Source organism: Mus caroli, unplaced genomic scaffold (assembly GCF_978045245.1).
Source record: "Mus caroli unplaced genomic scaffold, Mus_caroli_1 scaffold_15, whole genome shotgun sequence".
In the NCBI taxonomy this organism is placed as follows: Eukaryota; Metazoa; Chordata; class Mammalia; order Rodentia; family Muridae; genus Mus; species Mus caroli.
Window position 1 is genome coordinate 6533457 of NW_028227270.1, and position 12745 is coordinate 6546201.

At 39.9% G+C, this 12745-nt stretch overlaps 1 protein-coding gene across 1 annotated transcript in view; it reads left to right on the plus strand.

The window, feature by feature from the left end:
• Window positions 1-12745, plus strand: part of Itga2 (integrin subunit alpha 2) — a 92953-nt gene that overhangs the window by 66628 nt on the left and 13580 nt on the right. Inside the window, exons 17-23 of the mRNA XM_021180415.3 lie at window positions 2386-2537; window positions 5027-5137; window positions 5671-5753; window positions 6138-6279; window positions 8017-8109; window positions 8566-8642; window positions 8729-8812. Of these exons, the coding sequence (XP_021036074.1) occupies window positions 2386-2537; window positions 5027-5137; window positions 5671-5753; window positions 6138-6279; window positions 8017-8109; window positions 8566-8642; window positions 8729-8812 (742 nt within the window). The remainder of the gene's footprint in view (window positions 1-2385; window positions 2538-5026; window positions 5138-5670; window positions 5754-6137; window positions 6280-8016; window positions 8110-8565; window positions 8643-8728; window positions 8813-12745) is intronic.

Sequence of the window (12745 nt, forward strand, 5' to 3'; positions counted from 1 at the left end):
ATTCTCCTGGAGAACACTTTAATCACTGTAGTATAATCACGAGCTCTGTTGTTGAGTCTCTCTTACCCACAGATCCTTTCTGGAGATGCTTAGCACACACAGATTTTATTGTGCTGCTATGAGCTCTAAGTGAGTGTGTTACCTACTGTCTAAGCCATTCCCTGTATAGGTGTCCTTAGTAAAGCACTAAATGTTATTTCCGTTTCCAAAGAAGAAGTGAGAAAAATAGAAAAGAACATATAATCTGTTCCATTGCATTGCCATTTCTACCTATGAGTCTGAGTGTGTCCCATCAGATGGGAAAAAGCCCAGGTAGGACTGTTGGCAAATGCCAGCAGAAACTGTCATCCTCTGTCTCCCAAGAGGCCAGACAATCTTGTGGGACCTGGCTGAGATGCTGCATCCTCTTTGATGCCATTTCTAAGTAACCATCTACCTCTGGTATCTCAACATCCTCTGCAGACAGCAAGCCAAGCAATACTTCATTAAAACCTGCATATTTTCCCTTGTTCCTGGTCAATGGGTTCTAATCTCTCCTCCATAAGGTTCTGGCTCTATATTTCAGAATTCTTAGTTCCTAGTGGTACTTCAGTTAATTGCAAGAAAATTAGCTTAAAGGCTGAAAACAATTAGGTCAGCTGTTTGTATGACACTTGTGTGTGCCTTGAGGCGCACGTCCACCTGAGGAGCTATCACAAGTCGAAAACCATCACCATACAAACATTTTTAGTCTGCATAAAAGATTAAAATGGAAAATGTAGTCCTCTGGCAGACATGGCTGGCTGCCCAGCTGTCTTGGCCCTAAAGCATGAATGTGCCTTGTGGATCTTCCACCTTTTGAATGTTCTTCATATATTATGTTGGCGAACACTGAAAAACCTGGACTTCCAGAGAATTCCATTCCCGCTGATTGTCTGGTGAGGATGTGGGAGCCTTTCTTGCCACTGGGAACCTGTCCCTTTGACTCTCTCCTGCTGTGTCCAGATCCACCCTGATGAGATGGCCATAATTTTTCACTTCGTTGCTTGGCAATAACAGCACATAAGAAATAAATCTCATCTTTAAAACTGGATAATCTATGAAACTATACATCTATTTCAAGCTACATGAAAAATATGTGTTGCTTACGGACTTCATCCTTTTTTATAGCTACCTAGTCCCCTCTACTAGTTTTCCCTTTATATGTTTTTTTATCAGTTACTTTTAGTCTGTCCATTCAATCTTTTTCATGTTTTTGATATGTTTATTGGTCTCATTAAGTCACTGAAGTACAGAAATTCCAGTTTCTTTAATAGATACATTAAAAGTAACAGATATATTGTCTTAGGAAGTGTATTCAACTTTCAAATCCTGAATAAATCTGATAAAGTAATTCCCCATAAGGCAACTGCCCTAAGCAGTACGGTTAGCTCTGAATTTCTGAGTGGCCAATGGATTCTTTTAAAGGCAGCTGGCCTGATTATTTGGACTTCAGTTACTGTCATCATTTTTTATCACACGGTAGTTTTTCATTTCTACTCCCCTGAGTTGTTATTAAACTGCCAATGAAACAGAGATCCAAAGAGGGTAGGAAGAGTCCTCAAGTCAAAGAGGACATAAACTGTGAAATGACTGCCCAGTCTAAGAATGTCTGACTCAAAGCTCGGTGCTGCAATGCCGCACGCCGTTCTCCACGTAAGCATCTAGACTGTGTCAGGCAGAGTACGTGTTCTTTTCGACGGTCACACTTCATTCTTATAGTAACACTTAGTCCTTGTAATGGCATGGAAATAGAAAGGACATGGACTTTCATTACAAATTTCCTTAAGTTTTATTTCTGACCTTGTCCAAGCTGGGTGAACTCATGCCAATTATTCTGCCTCATTTAATCTAGTTCGTAACCTCAAAAATAGCATCAGAGTATCCACTGTACAGGTGTTGTATAGAGATCTTAGCATATGAAGATGAGGTCAACTGGAATTTCTCCATTTAACACCACTCATCCTGCGCGTGTTCCCTGCATGGGCCCTACATTATGGAAGATGAAACTAATACACAGGAAAGGGACGAATTTGCCAAAGTTTATCCAATAGATTTCCCAGGGCAAGCCCAATAGCCCAATAGGTGTTGGGTTTAATTGTTACAAGACATGTTTCTCTGGCTAGCTTGTGTGTGTGTGTGTGTGTGTGTGTGTATGTGTGGTGTGGTGTGTTCACAGTCACTTAGACCAAATCCCATGAAATTACAAATGCCATATAGTCTTCCCTTGTACATAAACCACTGATATAGAGATAGTCTTCCCATCTTCTTGATATCAGGGGCTTCCTCCAATCGGATCCAATGGAAACAATGATGTTTTCTTCTTCAGAGCATACTTGACATGATTTGTTTGTGGTTTTATCACAGCCATCCTGTTTAACATGACACTTGATGCGGACGGACATTCATCCAGGGTAACCTCCAGGGGGATGTTCAGAGAAAACAGTGAGAGATTCTTGCAGAAGAATATGGTGGTAAACGAAGTGCAGAAGTGTTCTGAGCACCACATTACCATACAGGTGAGGTCTCTGGGTTCCCAACCCTGCTTTTCTTTTAAAAGATGAATGAGTACAGGAAGTCTAAAATGGAATCTATCTGTTAGAAGATGCTTGTCTTTCTAATGACCTTATGTCTTGCCTAACTCTGTGAACACAAAGCACATTTCTTCTATACTAATACTTATGGTCACATTCAGATTTTATATGTGTTGGTGACATGACATTTTATTAGGAATTGCAACCAAAAGGCCTAAAAGATTGTTAAAGAAATGGAAGGCTTGGAGCCAGAGGGATGGCCAAGCAAGTAAGAGCACCTGCAGCATAAGCAATGGGACCTGAGTTCAAATCCCCAACACCGATGTAAAAGAGCCAAGTGTGGCTATACGTGTGCCTACAACCTCAGCACTCTGAACAGCAGACAAGATGGTTTCTGGGGCTGGCCTGCTGGATGCCAGACTTTATTCAACGATCATCTAGATATTCTGTCTCAATGGGAAAAAATGTTGAATATAACGAAGCAGAAGACCTGATTTTCTTCTCTGGCCTCCACATATATGTACACATACAGCACACACATGTATGTGTGCAGGTGAACACACGCACACACACACACACATGCACTAAATAAAGAAGATAAGTAGATTAATTTTTTTAAGTGAAAAACAGTGTTTCTTAAATGACTAACAGGGTGAACTTACCATTGACAAGTTTATTTTGACATCTTTTCAGTCAGGTAAAAGTTGTATCCATTTTAAGCTCCTGAGAATGAAAATCTCAACTGTGGGTTCTAGGATTGCTTTACAGTAGTAGGTCAGTGGTTCTCAGCCTTCCTAATGCTGTGACCCTTTAATATAGTTCCTCATGTTGTGGTGACCCCCGACTATGAGATTATTTCATTGCTACTTCATAACTATAATTTTGCTAATTGTGAATTGTAATGCAAATATCTGGTATGTGACCTCCCAGGGGTGATGACCCACAGGTTGAGAACTGCTATACTAAATGAATGTTGGTAGATTGTGTCGCAAAGATTGCTAGTTCTAACATTAGGCCATAATTGCTAGAGTTCTTATAGACTTTGGAAATCTTTAATGAAAAATGCTTCTTGGGAGAAATTTTCCAGCCAGAAAGTTATTTTAAGTTATGTGTCTCTTGTGAGACTATGCCGGGGCCTAGCAAACACAGAAGGGGATGCTCACAGTCAGCTATTGGATGGATCACACGGCCCCCAATGGAGGAGCTAGAGAAATTACCCAAGGAGCTAAAGGGAACTGCAACCCTATAGGTGGAACAACAATATGAACTAACCACTACCCCGGAGCTCTTGTCTCTAGCTGCATATGTATCAAAAGATGGCCTAGTTGGCCATCACTGCAAAGAGAGGCCCATTGGACTTGCAAACTTTATATGCCCCAGTACAGGGGAACCCCAGGGCCAAAAAGGGGGAGTGGGTGGGTAGCGGATTGGGGGGGGGTCTGGGGGACTTTTGGGATAGCATTGAAAATGTAAACGAGGAAAATACCTAATAAAAAAATAAATTAATTAAAAAAAAAAAAGAAACATCTCCTCCTTCCTTAGCAACTGTGAATAAAACCTGATAGGAGAAGATACTCAGAGTAGAACTCAGGTCTCCACACAGGAACATATATACATGCACGTGTACACACACACAAATACACGCATACATATACACCTTATATGTATACACACATATATACACACACTATACACTTGTGTGCATACACACAACACACACACACAACATACATACACACAATATACACACGTGCATGCACACACATAACATACACACAAAATACATACAATACACACACAACACTCACATACAACATGCACACACATGCACATACACATACAACACACACATTATATACACACAACATACACATATGTGCACGCATGCATACACACAACACACACAAAACACATACAACATTCATACACAATACACACACACACACACACCCCAAATGTAAAACGAAAGAGAAGGGGAAAGGGGATTGAAGTATAGAATAAGAATGGAGGGAGGAAGGAGAAGAGGAGGCAGCGAGGAAACTTAGCTTCCGTTCTTCCCTGACTTTGTCTAGACGGGGATCAAATTACTCATGGAATTACAGATTTCTGTGGAATCATCGCTGGAATGATGAAGCTAGGGATGAGAAGCAAGGCCACCCAAGAGCTGGGCACTGATATAGCTCCCATCTGTTGAAAAAAACCAGATATATCATCTAAATATTTACAATTGCTTGTGTGTAAACAATGAGATTATTTACCATCCCAGTAGGAATTGCTGCTTCAGATTTTTACTGTAATTGAGTCACCTTAGGTCGTTTTTAATTTTGAGGCTAACAGCAGAATTGGGACCAAAGTCATCAGTCAGAAAGAGATGACTCTCTGAAACTGATGGTCCTCTTAATTACGAGCAATTGTGGATGGACTTTGTTTACAAGTTACTATGACTAAGTAATCAATCTCTCTCCTGTATTTAGAAGCCCTCTGATGTTGTCAACCCTTTGGATCTGCGTGTGGACATCAGTTTGGAAAACCCAGGCACTAGCCCTGCCCTTGAAGCCTATTCTGAAACTGTCAAAGTCTTCAGTGTGAGTGGGGCTTGCCCTTCCCAAATAGAGGTTGGCCAACAGCTTCCATAGTCAGTATGGTGGGAAAGATGTTAAGGATGCAGCCTGAATGAAATGATGCACACAGTTCACTGGCATATCAATTCTACAAGGCAGAGATGGCTTCCTCTCCGCTCTGCTTCTGGGCCCAAGAGTGGTGCCAAGTAACCAAGGGAGTTCAAAAAATGCATCTTGAAGAAATAAATAATAAAATAGGCCAAATTGCTTGTACTCACCATCCACTTAAAAAATATCAGATACCTGTAAAGTTGTTCATCTCTCTCTACTGTGCCTATTTTAATTTAGGTCTCCATAAACGAACTGTTACCTTGAATTTTGTATTTTTTCAGTAATTTTTCTTTAGGATTATGTAACCATGTACAAGCTCCTACAACTTTGTTCAGCTTCCCATAGCTTTGGCCTTTATGTAAATGGAATAATAGTAGTGTATATAATCTCTCTGTTTTGCCCCTAAGCACACCCAAGAGAATGACGCATTTTCCTTTGTTGTATAGATCCCTTTCTATAAGGAGTGTGGCAGCGATGGAATTTGCATCTCTGACCTGATCCTGGATGTCCAACAGCTGCCAGCCATTCAGTATGTTTGACTTTACATTTCCGTGTAAAATATAGAAATAAAAGGCCCATGACATCTCCCCACTCAGAATAAAAATTTGGATTTCTTTAAAGAAGAAGTATTGTGAATGTAGTTAAAACATTGCAAAACTGAATTTTAGCTTCTACCACTCCCCTAAGAGCAAAGCAATGAGAAGTGCTAACTGGCTGGGTTTGCGGAGCTCTTGTCCCTGCAGTGTAGTCAGAAGCGACAAAGAACGCAAGCCAGCAGCGTTTGCTTCCTTACCTCCTCATTATTAAACAATCTTCAAGTAAATGCAAAGAATTGTTGAATCGAAGACATTTTTTTCAACAGTGGGGTCGTCTTAACCTCGGTGGCTTTATCTTTCTTTTCTTGTTTTCACAGAACTCAACCCTTTATTGTCAGTAACAAAAACAAAAGGTTAACATTTTCAGTCATCCTGAAAAACAGAGGGGAAAGCGCGTACAACACTGTGGTCCTGGCTGAGTTTTCTGAGAACTTGTTTTTTGCTTCTTTCTCCATGCCGGTATGTGAGGACAACCCTGCCTCAACACACACACACACACACACACACACACACACACACACACTCATGCCCCACACCACCCCCCAAGCCAGCACAGCATTTCTTCCCTCCTTCCTCCCTGACAATCACTGTCCCTGATACTCATCCCTCTATGTCCTCAAAGTTGTCTGAAAACAAAACAAAACAAAACAAAACAAAACAAAACAAAACAAAACAAAACAAAACAAAACAAAACAAAACAAAACAAAACAAAACAAAACAGCTATGACCCTGGGCGTGCTCAGAGCCACCACGTGGCTTCCAGTTAGTTAAGCCTCCAGAGAACGCAGTCTGGCTCCGACTAGATCTAGGGCGGCTCTGATTCCAGTGAGGGTCACTTTTTCCTTTACCCCAGGCCTTGGCAGCAGCAGCTCATAGCTTTTCCAGCCATCTGTGTGAGGAGGCCGCCTGTCCTGGTGCTAGACAGACACGATGCACTTGCTCAGGGCCATTGTGAGTCCTGCAGCTTAGTCCTAGATTTGCAGATGCTGCTGAGGATTCTGCTGCCAAGATGACATGTTCCTGCAAAGCCATTCTATCAAGCTGACCTGATCACTAAACCAGGAATAAGCTTCACCAAGAGAGCCCTAGTTCCTCTGCTCTCAACGCATGAAGAGAGAAGGGGAAAAAAAGAAAACCAGGAAAAGCTATTTTCCAAGTAGACTGCTTGATTAAATGTTATAAAAAAAGTTTCTTCCTATCTTAAGTTAATGTCAACTTTTATAGATTTAGAAATCCAAACTTATATTGACCCCATGCTTCAATGGCCTGGTCACATAGCACCTCTTACATTAAACACAAAATGAAGTAAGGAAACTGGCAAAATCTGCTAGATATTTATAATTCAAATACCACTGGGCAGTGGAGGCACACACTTTAATCCCAGCACTCAGGAGACAGAGGCAGGTGGATCTCTGAGTTCCAGTCCAGCCTAGTCTACAGTATGAGTTCTGAGACAGCCAGGGCTACATAGAGAAACCCTGTCTCAGGAAAAAAAATATATATATATACACACACACACATACATACATATGTATACATATGTATGTGTATATATGTATATATATGTGTGTGTATATATATACATATACATATATCTATATACTACAAATACCAATGTGTATTTCTCTTCCTTTGAAAATATGCTTTTCAAAAGTATTAAGGAGAAGGTATTACTAAAGATAAGCCTTCTGGTTGTTATATTAAAGATATTTGTGCTCCTGAATGACAAAAGGTGATCTCCTTCTTAGTGTGCATTTTGCCAATCCTTTGGCTTCTCGAGTATACCTTTAGAGTTGGCAATAGAAATGCATGCTAACCATTTGGATACTACAAGATATTCAAGTCTTTGAGAACAATAAAATATTTAAATAAAAAACAATATCACCACTAAGATGTCCTTGTATACATTTCAGTGTGGGTATGCACACACATACATACATATATACACACATATATACACACATACATACACATACCACACACACACTCATATATATATATATATATATATATATATATATATACACACACACATATACACACTGCACATATACATACCACACATATACACACCACACATATATACACATACACACATCACACATATATATGCACACATATACACACAACATCATACACACTACACACATACACACACACCACACACTTAATTGTTATTTCTTTGGTCCTGTTCAGGTCGATGGAACAGAAGTAACATGTGAGGTTGGTTCATCGCAGAAATCTGTTACCTGTGATGTGGGATACCCTGCCTTAAAGAGTGAACAGCAGGTACAGTGTGCATGCTCTAGTCCATGCCCTCCACAGCTGAGAGCGCTATCCTTCCTGGACATCATCATTTAACAGACACCACAAAGCAGCTCCATACCTGGACAGGGTTCCCTCGCTGAGGTTACTTTGCTTAAATGGCTAGCAAAGGTCGCATTTCCTACATGTACCTTTTCCCGTGTGCACATACAACACAGAATGTTCTTTTGTGTGGCTATGGTGACCAATATTAATTAGTCAAAGTGCTAGAAGTGAAGTTTTCAGGTCAGCACAAAACTTGGCAGTTCTGACAAACGTAGCTCCACAGTGCGTGTATCTGAGAGAAGTTAAGCTCTGTTCTCAGATCAACAAGCTAAAGCCACTCAACATCTTAAGACAATCTTAAGAATTCTGCCAGAATGGGTTTATCTTGCTAGAGAACATTTTCCTGGCATTGATGGATTTGAATGTTCTGTGTAGGTGACGTTTACCATTAACTTCGACTTTAATCTTCAAAACCTCCAGAACCAGGCGGCCATCAATTTCAAAGCCTTCAGGTAAGATGCAATGGAATCATAAACTCCTGGTCGGGAGCTTTTTATGAGATTTCTCTTTAAGTGTTGTTTAATATTTGTTTCAATAGTGAGAGCCAAGAAACAAACAAAGCAGACAATTCGGTCAGTCTCACGATTCCTCTCCTGTATGATGCTGAACTTCACTTAACCCGGTAGGTGCAGACTGCTACTTGGGTGGGTAGCTTTTTACCCCTGAGAGCACCTTGGTACGTAAACCATTTAGCTCATTACCACAGACAATCCTCTCTTTATTCAGTCTTAGATTATGACATTATTTCCCACCAGTCAACTAGATGACAAATATGCAGATAAACCAATGCCAAGGGACATTTTGACCTTTGAGGTTTATTGACTCAGGATAGCACCAGGATTGCAGAGGAAGAATGTTTTTGTCACATATGTCAACATATGTCATGTAGGTCAAGCTACCATGATGTGAATCACCATTTCACTGCAACTTTTTCTAATGTATAGGATTCCGTGTTCTCTTAAACATACAAGGTTTAAGTCTGTGTGTTTCACCTATGTTAACATTAAATAGAGGATTAAAATCAGGCCTTACTTTCATTGGCATCTTAGCTACATATGTTTATGATTGTAACGTATGTCAACACCCCCTAAAGGTGGTGAGATGCCTGAGCTGTATCAAAAAACCAACCAACCAACCAACCAACCAACCAACAAACAAAAAACAATATACCCTTGATCCTTAGACACCGAATCATACCCTTGGGGCTTTGACAATTGCCTGTATTTCTCACTGCCCTGATCATTAAATGCATCCTGGATGTTGAGCCATATACCTGCTCTTGGGCACAGAAATCCCCAGCACCACATCTTAGACAGAGCACAAATAATATAAAACAGAGTCACAGGCCGAATAAGCTGATATGGAAACTGGCCTAAGTCTAGCTCCTTAAATGGAAAACCCCAGACATGACTGATGGTGGATTTCTTCCAACCAGGAAAAAATGGTGGATTTTCCAAAGGAAGGCATCCACGAGGAAAGGCTTTCTTCCCTTTTCTTGTCTTCCAAACACAGGTCAACGGGAGGACAGTGGTTAAAATGTAACTAGTAGACACCAATTAGCTTGACTTGTCGCAAGGAGCAGGTGTCTTGGGAAATGCATGATATACAAATCTAACAAGGGCTACAGACCATCTGAGTTCACTCTGAGAACTAGGGCCACTTCCTCTTGAAAACCAAAGACCCCTGAAAAAGCACAATACTGGCTTCCCAGTAATTCTCTGGGTAACTACATTCTTTGACTAGGGCCTCGCCAGCCCAGTCCAGGGAAGCATGGAGCATACAACTCATTAATAAACCACAAAACAAACCTGAAAAGGAGTGTGTGCTATCCTGTCTGAAGCTGGAGACACCTGAGCAAAGGTAAAAACAACACATTGTACCAAGTGAGTCACAAAGACACAAGTTGAAACAAAACACGGCCCATGTTATCCAGTCCTGAGACACTCAGTAGCTACAGTTTAAAAAAAAAACAAAAAACAAAAAAAAGAAAAGAGGGAAGAAAGGAAAGAAGGAAGGAAGGAAGGAAGGAAGGAAGGAAGGAAGGAAGGAAGGAAGGAAGGAAGGAAGGAAGGAAGGAAGGAAGAAAGAGAAAGAAAGAAAGAAAGAAAGAAAGAAAGAAAGAAAGAAAGAAAGAAAGAAAGAAAGGAAGGAAGGAAGGAAGGAAGGAAGGAAGGAAGGAAGGAAGGAAGGAAGGAAGGAAGAAAGAAAGAAAGGAAGGAAGAAAGAAAGGAAAAAGAGGAAAGAGAAAAGAGAAAAGAAAAAGTTTCTTTGCTAAAACAAACAAACAAACAAAAAAGGATTGATGACAAAGCTACCATGATGTGAATTCCCATCTCACTGAAACTTTTTCTAATGTTTAGGATTCTATTTTCTCTTAAACACATTTGATGAAAGTCTATGTGTTTTCACATATGTTAACAGGAAATAGAGGATTAAAATAAGACTTTTCTTTTTTAAAAAAACAATTTTTATTAGATATTTTATTCATTTACATTTCAAATGCTATCCTGAAAAACCCCTATACCCTCTCCCCACCTTGCTCCCCAACCCACCCACTCCTGCTTCCTGGCCCTGGCGTTCCCCTGTACTGGGGCATATATTGGCATCTTAGCTATGTATGTTCGTGATCGCAATTTATTCTAATGTAGTCTAGGACTAGCATCTATAGTATGTGCTTACGATGTGAAGGTATATAGTCAAAGTTTTCATGATGGAGATGTTTAAAGTAAGGACTTCTGATCCTACACCCAGATAGGTTTCCACGAGACTCGTTTGTAAAAGCATTACATGTGTGGATTTGGAAAATACAAACATTACAGTAAGACTCAAAATGAAAAATGAGGCTAGCATTCTCCACCAGCTTGGTGACAGCCCCCACAAATGACTAACAAGGCTATTTTAGAGTATCTTCCAAACAAGTAGTTCATCCATCTGCAGGTTATACACATACATACACACATGTCCTCATTTTTCTTACTCATATGCAATGCTAAATATTATTTCCTATCTTCATGTTGTTTTCATATCAAGATATACATATCTAATTTATTCTATGACTGGATGAGTCATAGTTCATGTACCCACTCCAGTATTCATTAGATATTTGGTTGGTTTACATTTTTTTGTTTGTGCAACCATAAAAACCAATACTGTAAAAAAAAAAGCTTTAATATTTTATAAACTTCTGAGGAAAGCATTACTCTTAGCAGCTACTGAAATACTGTATAAATACAGCTATAGTCTATGCATATAATAAATACAAATAGAATTATTTTGAACAGGACCCTCTTCAGTTTAAAACACTAATACTGTAACACATAAGTAATGCTGAGAAAACTTATGTGAAGTAGAAAAATGTCAGATCTCCTTAAAATACAAAAAAAAAATAGAATAAAATAAAAATAAAAAGCAGATCATATCCATCAATTTAGGAGCTGGCTCTGTTTAGGGGATTACATAAACTTCTGGAAAGCAAAGAAAATATCATAGCTGGGTTTTCTGTTTTAAATCCTTGTGTTTTCCCATTTTCCATACAAAGCTAACACATCACTGTTTCCTCTCACACAAAACCTTGACAAATACCCACATAGTTTTGACTCTTATGTGACAGGTTTTCCTTCTGAAAATCTGGAAGAACATTCTTAAAAGAGGGAGAGAGATGGGGGCAGTCAGAGAGGGGAGAAGGGAGAGATGAAGAGATGGAGAGAAGGGGGTGCCCAGAAGATTAAAAAAAATATTCTGTCTCAGAAAATCTCTAGTCCATTCTTTTGGGAAATAAACTGAATATTCTTTAATTTAGATAAATTATAGATGTCCCCTGGAAATATATGGAAAGCAATGCAGAGTGCTTTTCAAAATCCTACTCTGGCTATGAGCTCCTTCACACGCCACACATTGCAAGGGATTCCTGGGGAATCCTCTGGCCTGGGCCTGTCTGTGCTTGCAGGCATTAGTCAGGAACCCTAAATTGTGTGATCAATCATAATAAAAGTTTTGGGTTTTAAGAGTGGTCCTGCGCAGCCTGGCAGTGGTGGCACATGCCTTTAATCCCCCAGCACTTGAGAGGCAGAGTCAGGCAGATTTCTGAGTTCGAGGCCAGCCTGGTCTACAGAGTGAGTTCCAGGACAGCCAGGGCCACACAGTGAAACCCTGTCTTGAAAAACAAAAAAAAGCAAAAACAAACAAACAAACAAACAAAAGAGTGGTCCTTCAATGTTGGAAACAAATTAGACCAACCCTCAACTTATTGTCAACTATTAGAATTTGTCTAAAACAAGAGAAAGATTCATAAAATCAACCCATGCTCCGTTTGAAAGACATTTAGTGATGCACACTGCAGGAGCCAGTAGCTGGTTACACATCATTCTACTACATCCACAAGTGAAAAATCTGAGCTCACAAATCCAATCCAACCACCAAAGCTGGAGTGTCTACCTTTATTAACATACTTGCCGGTGTAACAGCAGTCGGGAGACTAACACAATTGTCAGTTCTAAGATAATACTTTCATACCTAGTTAGATAAACTTGGCTACTGATAAGCACATGGACTTTCC